The 16,791-nt window shown below is 39.8% G+C and overlaps 1 protein-coding gene across 6 annotated transcripts in view; it reads left to right on the top strand.

Annotated features, from left to right (window-relative positions):
- Positions 1-16,791, top strand: part of SLC12A2 (solute carrier family 12 member 2) — a 65,363-nt gene that overhangs the window by 32,710 nt on the left and 15,862 nt on the right. For all 6 annotated transcript variants that reach the window (XR_008463662.1, XR_008463661.1, XR_008463660.1 and 3 more), the window contains exons 10-16: positions 2,004-2,152; positions 5,787-5,894; positions 6,896-7,019; positions 8,412-8,513; positions 12,045-12,200; positions 13,259-13,358; positions 16,558-16,669. Coding sequence is in view for 2 of the 6 variants with exons in the window: in XM_054184591.1 (XP_054040566.1) it covers positions 2,004-2,152; positions 5,787-5,894; positions 6,896-7,019; positions 8,412-8,513; positions 12,045-12,200; positions 13,259-13,358; positions 16,558-16,669 (851 nt within the window). In the remaining 4 variants the exon portion in view is untranslated. The remainder of the gene's footprint in view (positions 1-2,003; positions 2,153-5,786; positions 5,895-6,895; positions 7,020-8,411; positions 8,514-12,044; positions 12,201-13,258; positions 13,359-16,557; positions 16,670-16,791) is intronic.

Below are 16,791 nucleotides of genomic sequence, written 5' to 3'. Positions count from 1 at the left end.
AAATTCTTGAAAGATGCATTTCAGAGAACTTCTATTGCTTTAAAACCAAGGGAAGCTCAAATAAAAAACCCCAAATGCCGAGTAGGGTTAATACACAGGGAAGTGAAACTAATTAGTGAGAGCCTAACTATAGCTGCTTGTAGCACCACAGAAAGTTAAGCACTCCCAACTGCAGTCTGAAGGACTCAGGGTAGTATCTCTGAGTTCTTGCTGGTTGCGTGTAGTTAGGTGATAATTTGGTACAAATGGTCTGTTAACCTTCCCAGGCTTATAGTGTGGCAAAACTACATTTGACTTTGGCAGGAATGTGCCTATGAAAAGGTGAAATCCTCTTTTTACAGGAAAGAAGACCTAGAGGTTCTTAGGGAAAATGTTGCCAGAATCTTATAAATAAATAAAACTTTTCTGAATGAGGATTAAATAAAATGTCTGGATTCTTAGTTGCATCTAAGTATCTTCTGAGAATGGAGCCTGCACAGCTGGCTTCTGTTCTGTATTCTCTCGTAGTAAGGCTCAGATTAAGTTTGTTCATAGTGCCATTGTCCCTTACTGTCATACTTTGACTCCGTGTGTGAAGAGCTGCCAGCCAGTGGGATCTGAACTATGAGAAAGGGAATGAGGAAGAGGAGGACTGTCATAGTGCACTGTAGCTATTTAATGGGCTGCTCAACTGAATGGGTCTGACACTGCAATCTATTACTGACAAAATGGTATCTCCAAATGGTTCAGCTGTTGTCAGTATCTGTTGCATACTGCTTGAATGGCTGTGGTAAATACCTGCATAGTGGAAGAGAAGAAACTTTTTCTCATACAGAGCTTTTAAGCCCATTTAAAAGAGAACAACAACAACAAAAAAAAAACCAGCCCCTCCGCATACCCACAGGAAAAGCATAATACAAATGATCAATATAAAAATTTACTGAAATTGAAACAATTCGGCCTAATAAGTAACTGAAAAATAAATCTGAAAATTGGAAAAGACCAAATTAAGGGAATTCTACTAGCTACTGCTCTGTAGACTTCCCTGTTCTCTTCCCCACTCCTTATTTAAGTCCTATTCCTAGAAATATTTGCAGGTGTCCAAACAATTTGACTATTTCAACTATTAAACCATAGAATGTTAAGTAATACTTAGTCTGCTCTAGTTTGTTTTGTCCTTTTTGAGACAAAAAATCTTGAAGGAGAAGACATGTGGGCTTTTTAGTACTTTTTAGTTTTTCTTAGTACTTAAGGGCTGAAATGCCGTGTCTCCAGCATTTTCTTGACCAGTGAAATTATAAATAATCATAGATTAATTGAAGACAGCAGTTGAGGATAATTATAAAAAATGTGGTCGGAGTGGGACTGTTGGAATGGACTTTGTTTTCCGCCAAGAAACCAACTCACAATACCACAGTCACATTAGGAGGTGGCTTGTTTTAAGTATTGCAAAATGTCTTGCAACAGTCTTTCATGACAAACTAAATTTTTTTGAATGCCTGAGCCATATTGACTGGAGAAGAAGTAACCGCAATACTATGCGCACCTGTCTGTATGTATCTATACATAAACTACAAAAATGCATTCCTCTAGGAAAGTTGACAGAAAGAGAAGCTACCAAATCAAGTGATGGTGCATAATACTAACTTCAGTTAAAGACCTGTGTGGAAACTCATGATTCAGAGAAATAATATGTTGAGCTAAAATTGTGCTTTTAAACTTCTTGTAATTCTGTTGACATTGTTCTCCTCTGTGTTCAAACTTTCCTTTTCTTACTAGACTCAGATGTATTCAAAAGCTGAAGATCATCTCAGGCAAGAGAGCAGTTAGTTTGCTTGTTTGTATTCGTTCTTCATTGTGAAGATATGCTTAGTGCTGAAATGTATTAAAAATGTAAATGCCGTATTTTAATGCTGCTCTGTGAGAATATGCTTAGATAAAAAGAGAATTGAGGTTGACACATGTACTTCAGTTTAGATTCAGTCTGTTAATACTTTTTTTTTTTTTGATTGTGTCCACTCTAGGTTCCTGTGTTGTGCGAGATGCCACAGGGAACGTTAATAACACCATTGTCACCGAGCTGACGAATTGCACTACTGCAGCTTGCAAATTAAACTATGATTTCTCATCCTGTCAGACAGGGTGTCAGTATGGGCTGATGAACAATTTCCAGGTATAAAACTTTTTCCTAAATCTGTTTGTTGGCTTTTGTGTTACTTCTTTTTTTTGAATTGCATATAAAGAAAAATCATAGTCTAAAAATGCCTGTCTCCATAAATACAAGGTTTATCTGGAATAGTGGTACACTCTAGCTAGTATGTGGAAGAACAACGTAACTATGCTAAAAACTTTAGGGTGTTTATACACAGGTGGTGTAAATATTTACTCTTCTTCTGAGTAAACTGCGTAGGTTAGGTGGTGTGACTGCCAGTTTCTCTCTTCAGCTAACAATGTCCTCATTCAGTGATATGGATAGAAGTACTCTTCGTTCAATAGTGATGCATAGTAATCATAGGTAGCCTCTGTCAATAACTTGTTGCTTAACTTTTTAAGTTTCCTAGAAAATATGCTGACTTTTAAAGAATGTTTTCTGTATTTGCCACAGTATCCTCTTTTATGGTAAGAATCTTGTGAATTTTCATAAAACTTAATGTTACTGTATTTAAAAATCCTCTAGAAGTCATGGGGTAATTCATAGTCTTCAACTTGTACTTCACAGGTAATTGGGATGTCCAAGAACTATTGGTAGGCGTTTTGAAGAAACCAAGGAAAACTTACTGCTAATTAACTTAAACTTGCTTTGGGGTAGTCCATCTTTGCCCTAAGTTTTTCTAATAGGCATGCAAGAAGTTGGCTAGAGATCAAGCTGAAATCCACTAATGAAAACGGTGTCTGGCTTGTGGGTTTTGATAAGAAGTACACGTGGTACACGTACTCCTTACATGAACAGCTCACACGTTAGGCTGACAGCCTTACCTGCAAGGCTGGGTGGAAAACTGGTTTTGTACATGCTGAAATAATGCAGGCCACTCTATTAGAGTAAAATACATTTTTATAGTGGAGTTATTTGAATATCTGTGTGGTGTTATTTTTTTCTGGTTTAGAGAAAGTGTGTATTTAGAAACACTTCAGAATTGCTCTTGTGGGAGTAGTTATTGTGCAAAATCTGATTACTTTCTTCATTTGTTTAAGCTCAAAAGAACCCAGCAGATGATCAAAGGTACAGCTGAGAATAGCATAGAACTGGTTTCCTCTGTTTGTTTCTTTTCTTTTAAGTCATAAGTTCAGTAAGGTGGCTTACCATAAATGTTGCTTGTACTTCTAATAAGTTAGTGATGTTCTAGTTTCTTACCGTTTGGTCTGAAGAGTACTTCTAGCTCCAAAATTATTATTGCTTCTCTTGGTGGAAAAAGTAATGTGTTCTTGATAGGAGAAGTCACTTTCAAGGCCAGGGGCTGCACAGAAAATGCAGTGCCCCTCATGCCCCACTTTTTGTTGGGGTTTTGAGAACTTTGTCATGAAGACTGAACAGCACCTCTGGGCAGCCTGCTGCAGTGCTTAGCCCCTTTCCCTGTGGAATTTTGTTTTTCTAATACTCAGTTGGACTTCCCTTGCTGTTTGTTTTTTCTCTCATCCTCGCAGCTTTTGCTATGCATCTCTGAGAAGAGCCTGATTCCGTCTTCTCAGAAGATGTCAGAAGGATATTATTTGCATGAGAGACTGCCTACCTATGGATAAACTGTTGTCCATTTTCTAACTGAACTGCCCTCCACTTAGTAGCTTTGATTGGTAGCTGTAAGGAGAGAGATTTCTTTTTTTCTTTTTAATATGCAAGGCACAGTGTGTGTGGGGGGGGCTACAAGCTTGTGTACCTCTCAGACCCTTCATACAAACATGTAACTTCTTTCTGTAGGTTAAATAACTGAGAAGAAATACTTCACAAACATAAATGAAACCCTAAAAGATTGTTGTATTTATCTTGCAGCTTGTAAGCCAGCAGGTTCTGAGGCTGAAAGTGCCGGTTTACTCATGTGCACAGCCTGATGGCTTTATCAGTTTTGTACACTTTGTGCTGCATTCAGTTCTTCTGGCGACGAATTGGTTTGAAGTTAGTGCTTAGGCAGCTCAGGTTTTGGATGTGTTTGGGCAGCGAATCATAGAACCACGGAATGGTAGGGTTGGAAGGGACCTCTGGTGATCATCTAGTCCAACCCCCCTGCCCGAGCAGGGTCACCTACAGCAGGTTGCACAGGAACGCGTCCAGGTGGGTTTTGAATGTCTCCAGAGACGGAGACCCCATCACCTCTCTGGGCAGCCTGTTCCAGTGCTCTGCCACCCTCAAAGTGAAGAAGTTCCTCTTCATGTTTAGGTGGAATGATGACTGATGATTGACTTGTAGTATGATTTACCTGTGGAAAGCTTAGATGATGCTAAAATGTTAAGTTGTTGAGAGAGGCTTAGTCAGACTTGCATAGAAAGACCATCTTTAGTTTCTGTTGCAGTCAGTGCAAATGAATTACAGGTCCTTGCGGGCTTCAAACATTTCTTTGCTCAGTCATTGACAGTCAATGACATTTCTGTGCCCAGTGTGTCACCTGGTAGAAGAGTAACTTCAGAAACTTGTTTGGGGCTCTGTAGCTTCAGCCTGGAACTTCCTAGAGTAAGTTATAGCTTTGGATAATTTAAATGCAGAATTTGGCCAACTTTGGATGAAAAGTTGAAAGTACCATAAAGCTCCATTCCAGAAACAGTGTGAAAGTTCTGCTAAAACATTTCTCCTACAAAGGAAGGCATCTGTAAAGCATTTGTAAAAAGTTAGGGGGAGGGGGAGCTGAACAATGCTTTGTCCATATTCATTATGAAAATGTAACTTTAAAGGAGCTGCTGCTTGTTTTTTATGTGGAATTTTTTTCTTTCTCCACAATGGCTGGACCAAAGAACTGAAACTGTAGTCAAAATATGGTATTTCATTGTCCCAAATGTTTGAAATTTAAGTAACTATCTAGACAGTAAATGCCAAGCAAACATAATGAGTCCCTTATCAGCAGGAACTATACGTCTGTCTCACTACACCAGTGCTAACAGGGCAATTCTTACTAGATATCTGTCCTTCCAGTTCTGTGTGTCCTTTCAAGGATGAAAAACCTCAGTAGGTTTGCAGATGACACCAGGCTGGGGGGTAGTGTTGATCTGCTTGAGGGTAGAAAGGCTCTGCAGAGGGATCTGGATAGGCTGGATCGGCGGGCCAAGGTCAAATGTATGAGGTTCAACAAGGCCAAGTGGCAGGTCCCAGGTAACAAGTGATAGGAGAAGAGGAAACAGCCTCAGGTTGTGCCAGGGGTGGTTTAGATTGGATATTAGGAAAAATTTCTTCACCAAAAGGGTTGTCAAGCACTGGAACAGGCTGTCCAGGGAAGTGGTTGAGTCAGCATCCCTGGAGATATTTAAAAAACATGTATATGTAGAGCTGAGGGACTTGATTTAGTGGTAACTTGGCAGTCCTAGGTTGATGATCTTAAAGGTGTCTTCCAACCAAAACAATTATATGATTCTATGACTTGAGAATTACATGGTTGGACTGTATGTTGTGTGAGAAGCCACCTTCGGTTGTTCTGAAATTAGGGTCCATTTATATCCTCTGATTTGTCCCTAGTTCATTCGTTGGTATGAATGCATGATACTTAAACAGCTGTTAAGTGGAGGCTACATAGTATTTTATTGATCTGGTTTTGTAGTTAATGTTGCCGTCCATTTGTATAGTACACTTTTTCATACTCTTTTAAAAAAAATAATTATTTTGCTTTCAGGTAATGAGCATGGTATCAGGATTTGCACCACTGATTTCTGCGGGTATTTTTTCAGCTACCCTGTCTTCTGCATTAGCATCTCTTGTGAGTGCACCCAAGATCTTCCAGGTAAGTATGGAAGCAAGCCCATAATCTTTTAAAGAATAATTTCAATTAACTTTTGAACCAGATTTTTTGGAAGGGGACTCTGACATGCTGCCATCATGATTCATACTCCTTGACATGAGTAGATTGATCTAATACTTGCCTGTTGCTTAGAATGGGAAAGTACTGTGTTACTGTTCCTAAACGTAGCTAGGCTATAATTTGCTCATGTGTTTTTGGTTAGTTTAGAGGTAAGTTATGGTATAACTAACATTATAGGAATCTACAAACTCCTTTAGATGTTTCTTGTTGTACATAACAGTGGAGTACATACAGAGATAACAGATTAGTTCACTTCTCAGAATAATCATAGAAGGAGACAGCATGAAGTAGAACCTGTAGCTGTGGAATCTTAATCCTCAGACAATACATTATCAAAATAATTATGTACCGGTTCTCATGTAAATCATTTACATTGATTTTGTGTGTGTGTGTGTGTTCCTGAATGCATTTTGCTTTACCTTCTTTTTTAGCCATTTAATCTCATTCTTTGTCTTGCAAGTTCTCTTTAATTGGGTAAAACTTCAGTGTCCTCAAATGACCTTCTTTCCCAGAAGTTCGGTGTAGAGTCAAACGTAGAAGGGGTTTTGTTGCAGAATAGAAGCACAAATATTGACGCAGAGAACTATTGTATACATTGGGCAAATTTTCCACTTTCTGAGTAAACATTGTCTCTAAAGAAAGACTCTTAGTGATTGTAAGACACCAGTAAAGTAAAAGAGTCAATTACTTACAGAAGAGCAAAGCTTGTTCTTACAGATAGAAATTACTGAAGGATAATAATAATATTGGAAATGTAAAATGTCAAGATACGAAGATAGTTGAAAATAGAATTAGTACATGGTGGCTGTAAACCTTCTACTTTCATGAAGATAGTATCCAGTGGAATATAGCATTTGTAAGCATTAGTAAGAATATGTTTTGATCAAAATGCATGCTGACTCTTGGATTTTATGTTTTCTTAGGCTTTGTGCAAGGACAACATTTATCCAGCATTTCAGATGTTTGCTAAAGGCTATGGGAAGAACAATGAACCACTGAGAGGATATCTTCTAACATTTTTAATTGCTCTTGGATTCATACTAATTGGTTAGTTTGAAATTATAATAAATCTCAATATCTTTGTCCTTTACAAAGCATTCTATTCCATGTCATGACTTGATGACAGTGTCCTAGAGGTCTAATGCACAGCTGAATTCTAAGCCGGCATTTTAAATCTGTTCATTCTGAGGGTTACTTTCTCTTGTCTTCTATATATAATTCTGTCTAGAACTGCAATAAATTTGAATTGAACAGCAGCAATACTGCACTTTTCTTAATAACTGCAAGGTAGATACTATCAATCAATAGAAACACATCTTTTGCTTGTGGTAGGGAGATTTTGTATCTTGTAAATATGAAAGCTTATTTCAGATTTTTAATAATTACAAACAACTCCAGTAAATGGCAAGCTTGCATGAACAATACTTTCAGTGTGGTTTTCTGTTAAGTCACACAGTAGAGATAAGCGCTGATTCTGCTATTGCTAAAGGTAGTCTAGGTAGAATTACACATGTTCTGTGTAGGCAGCAAACTAATTGTGCTCTGTCCGTCCATGAGTCCTGTACCAGTGCTTTTAAACTTCTTTTCACAGTTTGCTCTTTCATACTTCCCCCCAAGTCTGCTTAAGGCACAGGTATACCCATGATGTCCCTATTGCAGCATGCTGACTGGAAGCTTGATTACAACAGGTAGAAACTTGCAGAGTAACATGGCACATCATGTATTTTGATCACTTTTTTTTTTGTTGATGAGAGTACACATCTAAATGTTTTTTACCATGCTGCCTCAAGGAAGGGTTCTTCCATCTCTTTCACTAGAGAGGGCGTACTCGTTGCTGTTGTTGTGATATTCGTCTACAGTAATGCACTATACTAGTACCATTAATGCAACTTTTCATTTTAAATGCAGGCAGGTGAACGAACGTGGTTGTCACATTACTCACACTAACTTTGCCTGCTATTGTCATTTACCATAGTTGATTGTCTCTTAAACTTAATAGTGCCTTGTTCTTTGCTGTTTGAGAATTGAGCTATACATACGGCAGATGTAGTAGTGCTGTCTACTGTTTCTGACATTCTTCTGAACCCCAGTACTGGTGCACTGGTGTTTGAGCAAGCCATGGTAGGAAAGAAATTTTCTTGATGAATTAGTTTGAGAAAGTATGTAATGCTTCAAAAACGGCAGTCATGGAACACTTGGTAGGGTGGGAAAAATATAAATACTTTTAAAACTGAAAGTTACACTTCATGGCTCTTAGAAGATAGCTTAGTAAATAAAAGACCATTAGGATAACAACTCTGTCTGTTGAATAAAATAAACAAACTGCTTCTCCTTAGAGTATATCAGAAAACAAGGTTGTAGCATGTTTTTCACTCTGGAATTGACAAAGCCTTTGGATGATATCTTTCTTAACAGCCTGCTTTGTTTTTGATTTTACAGCTGAACTGAACGTCATTGCTCCAATTATTTCTAACTTCTTCTTGGCCTCATATGCCTTGATTAACTTCTCTGTATTCCATGCTTCTCTTGCAAAATCTCCAGGTAGGAACTACATTTTGTGGGTGAGAGTGTAGCCTGTAATTTCTTTATGCATAAATACAGTTTAAAAGGTATTAATATAAATTAATGTTTAGTTCATTTTAGTTACTAAGTATCTATTTGACTGTCATGGTGCATCTGAATTACAAGTGTAATATGGTGTGTACTTGGGTCTTCTGAAATTTTGAGGGCTGAGTGATCCAGTAGAACTTGGGAGCTACTGATTTTGTCATCTTTGCTGAGGGAACACAAGATACTCAGTGCTTATTCAGAAACTCTTGAAGAAACTTTTTTTTGCTAATTCGATATCTGACATTCAAGAAACCATCCTTTTGCCTTCTTTGGATTTCTCTGTTAATATGTTTTTTCTTCCAGTCCAGAAGAAACTGGAATTGCAGGTGGCATTCCCACATTCTTACAGCCTTTGGTGTGGGAGGCTAGTTAGATTATAGGAATAAGCCAAAACCCAGATGATGTAGAACAGATGTAGATCATATGCAGTCCACTATGCAGTTGTACGGAAGTAGTGCCCTTTACAGTTTCTTAAGTGGCTGAACTGAGTGGCTGAACTGGTAGATATTGTGATTTTGCCAGAGCATGTGCATCACTATTTACACAACAGTTCTACGTCTAATCTTTTTTTTCTAATCACTTTTTAATCTTGGGTGTGTTAGTGGTGATGTGTATGTGTATTTACCGGATTTTGGATAAACTTGTGGCAAACTAGAGTTGCATCCCGCTTCTACCAGTATGATGCCAGTACCAGTAATAGATGCTCAGAGCCAGAGGAAGGGTCGCAGGTCAACAGGAGAGCACCTGGAGTGCAGCAGAAATGCATACTAGCCACTCCAGTAAGTTAGCTTCATCAGAGGCCCAACTCAAATGCCTCTATGCAAATGCATGTAGCATGGGGAATAAACAGGAGGAGCTAGAGGCGCATGCCTGCAGGGCTATGATCTTATTGACATCATGGAGACATGGTGGGATGGCACCTGTGACTGGAGTGTTGGAATGGAAGGATACAGGCTCCTCAGGAAGGGCAGGCAGGGGAGAGGAGGAATGGGTGTTGCCCTCTATGTCAATGGCCAGATGGAGTGCATGAAGATGGACAAGGAGCCAAGAGCTTATGGGTCAGAATTAAAGGGAGGGCAGGGACAGGTGATGTTACAGTGGGGGTCTGCTACAGGCTACCCCACCAGGAAGACCGAGTGGATGAGGCCCTCTATAGACAGGTAGGAGCAGCCTCATATTCGCAAGCCCTAGTCTTCATGTGTTACTTCAGCCACCCTGGTGTCTGTTGGAGGGACAATACAGCAGGGCATAAGCAATCCAGGAGGTTTCTGGAGTGCATTGAACTTCCTTCTCCAAGTGGTAGAGGAGCCAATGAGGAAAGGTGCTATGTTGGATGTTGTTCTCACCAACAAGGAGGGGCTGGTGGGGAACGTGAAGCTCAAGGGCAGCCTTGGCTACAGTGACCTTGAGATGGTGGAGTGCATGATCCTTAGGGCAGTGAGGGGGGCATTCAGCAAGCTCCCTACCCTAGACTTCAGGAGAGCAGATTTTGGCCTCTTCAGCAATCTGCTTGGTAGAGTGCCATGGGATAAAGCCCTGGAGGGAAGAGGGGCCTATGAAAGCTGGTTAATATTAAAAGGATCACCTCCTCCAAGCTCCGGGGCAATGCATCCCAACTAAGAGGAAGTCGGGGAAGAAAGCCAGGAAGCTTGCATGGATGAACAAGGAGCATCTGGAGAAACTCAAACTCAAAAAGGAAGCCTATGGAGGGTGAAAGCAAGGACAGGTACCCTGGGAGGAATACAAAGAAATTGTCCAAGCAGCTAAGGATCAGGTTAGGAAAGGTAAAGCCCAGATGGAATTAAATCCCCCAAGGGACATGGGGGAACACAATGGGATTGAGTCCACCCTCAGCAAGTTTGACGATGACAACAAGCTCTGTGGTGCTCAACACGTTGGAGGGAAGGGATGCCATCGAGGGGGACCTGAGAGGTGGTCCCATGTGAACCTCATGAAATTCAACAAGGCCAAGTACAAGGTCCTGCATGTGGGTCAGGGCAATCCCAAGCACAAATACAGGCTAGGCAGAGAAGAGATTGAGAGCAGCTCTGAGGAGGACATGAGGGTGTTGGTAGATGAGAAGCTCAATATGAGCCAGCAACGTGCGCTCACAGCCCAGAAAGTCAACAGCATCCTGGGCCGCATCAAAAGAAGCGTGGCCAGCATGTCAAAGGAGGTGATTCTGCCCCTCTGCTCCACTCTGGTAAGCCCTCACCTGAAGTACTGTGACCAGCTCTGAAACCCCCAACATAAGAAGGACATAGACCTGTTGTAGTGAGTCCAGAGGAAGGCCATGGAGATGATGAGGGGGCTGGAACACGTCTCCTGTGAAGACAGGCTGAGAGAGTTGGGGTTGTTCAGCCCGGAGAAGGAAACCTTACATCAGCCTTCCAGTGCTTAAAGAGGGCCTGCAGGAAAGGTGGAGAGGGACTGTTTATCAGGGAGTGTAGTGATAGGATGAGGGGTAATGGTTTTAAACTGAAAGAGGGGAGATTTAGATTATGGATTAGGAAGAAATTCTTTACTGTGAGGGCGGTGAAACAGTGGAATAGGTTGGCCAGAGAAGCTGTGGATGCCTGGAAGTATTCAAGGCCAGGTTGGATGGGGCTTTGAGCAACCTGGTCTAGTGGGTCACGTCCCTGTCCAGGGCAGGGGGTTGGAAACAGGTGATCTTTAAGGTCCCTTCCAACCCAAACCATTCTATGGTTCTATGAAATAATCTTGAAAATCAATTAAGCAGTGCCCGAATTTTTAATGTCACGGCTGGAAGAGCTGGATACAGCTACAGGCACAGCCCCTGAGCCAGCACCAAGGTCTATTCATGCAACACAGCACTTACTTGTAGTGGCACAGCACTATGTTCACAACAAAGATGCCAAGCTGCTTACAGCTCAAGAGCAGTGTTAGGCAGAATAGTTTTAGGAGTCTCTCTACCGTCTCTACCCTCAGAGTATAAGCACATGAAACATTGACAGTTTTGACATACTGAGGTTCTACTTGGATATATCTGTACTTTTGCTTTTCACGTGGTGAAAATTTCTGGCCAAATAGGAAAAATACATTACTAGAAACAGTAGTATGTGAGAGAGCAAGTCAAGAGCTGATGATTCATGTTATACTACTTTTGAAGGCAAAAATGAATTGTCAGGGGAGCTATTGCTAAAGGTTCCTGATTCAGTAGACGTATTGGCACAAACATCTTCAAGCTTTCCTTTTGAGATTGCTTTTAGAGGGCAAAATTAGGAACATTTAGGTAACTATGTAAGGAAGATGCTAATTCATTTGAAAGCATAAATGTGCTAAAGTCATTATTTTGTGTATTAGTGAAACTATCACACGTTCAAATGAAATGTGATGCAGAACATTAGGGAAGGAAAAGAGGAACAGCGCCTTCCTTCTCTTTGGGTAGTGATTAATTAATTTCCCCCCCTCTTTTCTCTCTTCAAATTATATTTTGACTAGGTTGGCGCCCTGCTTTCAAATACTACAATATGTGGATTTCTCTTGTGGGAGCTATTCTGTGCTGCATTGTGATGTTTGTCATTAATTGGTGGGCAGCACTTCTAACATACGTCATAGTCCTTGGACTTTACATTTATGTCACTTACAAGAAACCAGGTATGTTTTGGTGTTTCTTTTGGTTGCGGTGGGGGAAGAGGGATGTAGAAGAAGGGAAGAAATTATGGCCTTTAGGGAAAAAAGAAAAGGATAACTTTTCTATTTGGTGACTAGTTCAAACTTCTGTTTCATAATTTTTAGTTGTAATGAAATGTAATTATTCCTGTATAATCACTGCTGTTGTTGCCCTTCCTCACAAATTATTGAGATGCATGCTTTGTGCTTAGACATAAACATTTGAATGAAAATTGTAGGATAAGGTGCAGCAACAAAGGCACTAGGAAAGCATGTTATGTTTTGATAGGAAGTGAGAGAATGATGTTCCCTTACCTTTTCAAATTGAAAAAGGTTTTGAGTGGTGGTTGTTTTTCCAGTAAACCATTCCTACAGTGATAAACAACAACTTGTACACTTTCTTCCTTCTTCTAAGAGCACTGTATGATCGTAAGTGCAAGATGGAGTAAACTTAACCAACAAGTGTTCCTGAAGTTGAAAATAAGAAAAACCCTACATCCTGAGCTAAGAATATTATGAAGTACTTGGATGATAAATTAATTGTAGCTATCAAAAGATGTATATGGGAACAAATAGAGAAGATACTGGGATCTTTCCTTCCTTTTAGATTATTACTTTTATAAGGATGTGAAACTGATTATCTAGCAGTTTTTCACTGAAAATATTTGACTTCGGTTAGGCAATGTTTTGAGGTTACTTTTTCCTGTGTTGTGATACAACATGTTTTTTCCTGAAGTGTTGTTTTTTTGACTCTGAAGTTGTCAAAATCTTTGAAATGTTGGGGGGAAAAAAAAATCTCAATTCTTTCTTCATATAACTGTACAATATCAAACTCTTAACTTGTTTGCTAAAACTTATACAGCAATGTTAACTTTAAACAGAATTGTCTATTTAGCTGTAGGGTTTGTTGACTAGTATAGCGTAGAATGTTCCAAGATGTAGCTTCTCTGTTTTCAGTCGGCATTCAACATTCATTTTGTGATCATGTAGTTTTACAATGAACAGCTTTAAATAAAATATTGAAACTTCAAATCTTCCAACAGATGTGAACTGGGGATCCTCAACACAAGCTTTAACTTACTTGAATGCACTACAGCATTCTATTCGGCTCTCAGGAGTGGAAGATCATGTGAAAAACTTCAGGTAACACTTAATATTAAAGACATAGGAAATTACTTCCATGTATTCAGTAGGGTGGTGTCATGATGTTTTCATGGTTTCCATTAAATGCCTGTTCATCTCCTGTGGGTTATAACAACTTTGATTTTCACCCCTCTGGACATACTATGTTAGGATTTTATTTCTGTCTAAGAGTGCATTTTAGAAGCAGGTCTATGGATGATGCCTGCATATTCTTAGATGCCTAAACGGTTTGCACCATTGCATGTACCATTGCATTCCTCTTTGATGAAACTACATTGGAAGATATGCTCGAAAGTGCTAGTGAGCATTCAGTGCCCATACTTAGGAGAAAACTGATACAACCTAAAATCCCCAAGATGTGTATACTGTGGATGTTGTCCTCAACACCAGCTATTTCACATTAGACATATTCTCTCATTGCACTTCAGTACTGGCAAACAGGCTATAGTTGTCTGATTTGTTGTCAGCCAGCATGGCAACCCAGGAATGTCCTACTCAAGAAGGCAATTTTCTGTCCTATAGTATTTATGCCACTTTCTGGAATAAGCTATTGTAGAAGAAAGATGCATCAAAAAATTTTAACAAAAGGTATTGACTTCAACTAATTCCTCCAAATAAATAGAATCATAGATTGAATGTGACTTTACCATGTGGTCTTGTCCAGTCCGAACTCGGCTGACTCACCGTAGATCTGGCTGCAAAGTTAGATCCAACTTTGATGTTACATCAAATTGCTCAGGGCTGTATCCAGCCAAGTTTTTAGTATTTCCAAGGATGGAGGTCATGTTGACCTGTCTCTTTTCAAATCGAGCAGTTATCTCCTACATGCTGCCTTTTTTGAACGAAAAGATCTATGGTATTACCTGTCAGTTGGAAAAATACTCTAATTCTGACTCCTGGCCTCTCTTTGAAGTGACTATATTTTCTTGAAGTAGTACAGGATAGGTACTTACAATGTCTATATTGCATACATACAGACAGTTGAAATTAGATGTGTCAACCAATTATGATAGGTACCAGCACAACCTTGAAGAATGTGACAGTAAAACTAAATTACAAGTGTATTAATATGAGTATTAATGGGCATTCCAATTCCAGACTAAAAAGGCTTGGCTGTTCATAGGTATAAACCGCAAAACTTGAAGTTTAATTATGAAACACCTCTTCTTTCTGAAGTCCTAAGTCCTAATGTGATATTAAAATCCCTGATTTATTTAAAAACATTGTATAACAAAGATGAAGCTGTGTTGTTAACAGGAAAAGTAAGTCTACATTCAGAAACTTGTTTGTTGCTTAAGTATCTCAAGAAGCAATTTTAAAACCTTCCCTAGTGCAAATCTAAAGGCTGGCATTAACTAACTGTGATTAGTGTGACAACCTCATTTCTGTCTGCTGTTAGTCTATTTTGGGTTGCAAACTTTGATGTAGGAACAAGCTTTATAGGAAAATTCTTGCCAAGTGTAACTTCCTGCTTGTGCTGATACAGTAAAGAAAGGCTTTGCTGATCAGTATGTTTTTAGAATTGCATTGGAAGTACTTCATCTCTTTTGTTTGGGAAGCTAGTATATAGATTTCTGAGCTTTAAACTTTGTTAATTGTTATTCAGAGGAGATACAGATCTTAATGTAAGACACTTTTAAGCACAGTGGCTTTAGGATAACTATTTTTGGCCTGCTATTAGTTTGTAACCTGTGGCAAAAAATACTTTGAGTTCTATGTTCTAAACCAGAGCAGTTCAATATTTATTTATTTATATTATAAGTTTGCAGATGACACCAAGTTGGGTGGGAGTGTTGGTCTGCTTGAGGGTAGGATGGCTCTACAGAGGGGTCTGGACAGGCTGGATCAATGGGCCGAGGACAATTGTGTAAGATTCAACAAGGCCAAGTGCCAGATCCTGCACTTAGGTCACAACAACCCCATGCAGCGCTACAGGCTTGGGGAAGGGTGGCTGGAGAGCTGCCTGGCAGTAAAGGACCTGGCGGTGTTGGTCAACAGCCAGCTGAGTATGAACTGACAGTGTGCCCAGGTGGCCAAGAAGGGCAATAGCATCCTGGCCTGTATCAGAAAAACAGTGTAGCAAGCAGGACTAGGGAAGTGACTGTCCTCCTGTACTTGGCACTGGTGAGGCCCTACCTTGAGTACTGCGTTCTGTTTTGAGCCCCTCACTACAAGACAGACGTTGAGGTGCTGAGTGTGTCCAAAGAACACCAACGAAGCTGGCGAAGGGTGTAGAGCACAAGACTTATGAGAAGCAGCTGAGGGAACTGGGGTTGTTTAATCTGGAGAAAAGGAGGCTGAGGGGACACCTTGTCACTCTCTACAACTACCTGAAAGGAGGTTGTAGTGAGGTGGGTGTTTTTCTCTTCTTCCAAGTAACAGGTGATAGGAAAGAGGAAACGGCCTCCAGTTGTACCAGGGAGGTTTAGATTGGATAATTTCTTCATCGAAAGGGTTGTCAAGCATTGGAACAGGCTGAGTCATCTCCCCTGGAGGTATTTAAAAGACATGTAGATGCGGAGCTTCGGGGACACGGTTTAGTGGTGGAGTTGGTAGTGCTAGGTTAACGGTTGGACTCGGTGATCTTAAGGGTCTTTTCCAACCTAATAATTCTATAATTCTATTCTGTGATTCTAATATGGAAAAGGAAGTGGAACTGCTGTAGAGATCGAGACAGATGACTGTACGTGGTTCTTATGAAAAATTATTTCCTGATAAAAGTCTGGACACTTCATCTTTTAAAATTGCTTAGAAAGTTTTCTAGAATAACTTCCTTGCAGTTGTTTGGCTCTACCTTCTGAGTGATAGTAATTTTCACAAAAGCATGTGATTCCAGTTTTTCTATTGGGCATGGAAAAATCTTAACCTAGAAAATGCAAAGGGATGCGACTTAGCAATGGGTGAAGAAATTCATCCCTCTGACCTAGTCTTTTCTAAAATCTGTTTCTGATCTTGTTAAATGTGTAAACTTTCATATTTGGTGGGATTACTAAGTTTGGAACCAATTAATCATAGGTTTGATGACAGTCATGGAAAAATTGATCTTGTAGGTGAGGTTACTACCTCTCCAGCGACGACTATGTTCTTATTGCCAATATTTGGAAGAAACTTCTTTCTGTTAATAAAAAACCCCACAACTCCAGATGAAATGAATTCTCATCATCTTTTTTTTTTTCTCCTCATCTATTCACAAATCTAGACCTCAGTGCTTAATTATGACAGGTGCTCCAAATGCACGTCCAGCTTTGCTTCACCTTGTCCATGCTTTCACCAAGAATGTGGGCTTGATGATCTGTGGCCATGTGCATATGGTAAGTACTCTAGCTTTACTTCAAAGTTACCTTGTTTTATGTTTTGTTTGTTTGTTTTTTAACCTGTTTGCTTTTTGTTTGTTGTTCTTGCTTGTGTGGGGCATTATTAGACATGGAGAACT

This window comes from Rissa tridactyla, chromosome Z (genome assembly GCF_028500815.1).
Source record: "Rissa tridactyla isolate bRisTri1 chromosome Z, bRisTri1.patW.cur.20221130, whole genome shotgun sequence".
NCBI classification, from domain to species: domain Eukaryota; kingdom Metazoa; phylum Chordata; class Aves; order Charadriiformes; family Laridae; genus Rissa; species Rissa tridactyla.
This window is presented reverse-complemented; position numbering and strand designations above follow the sequence as displayed.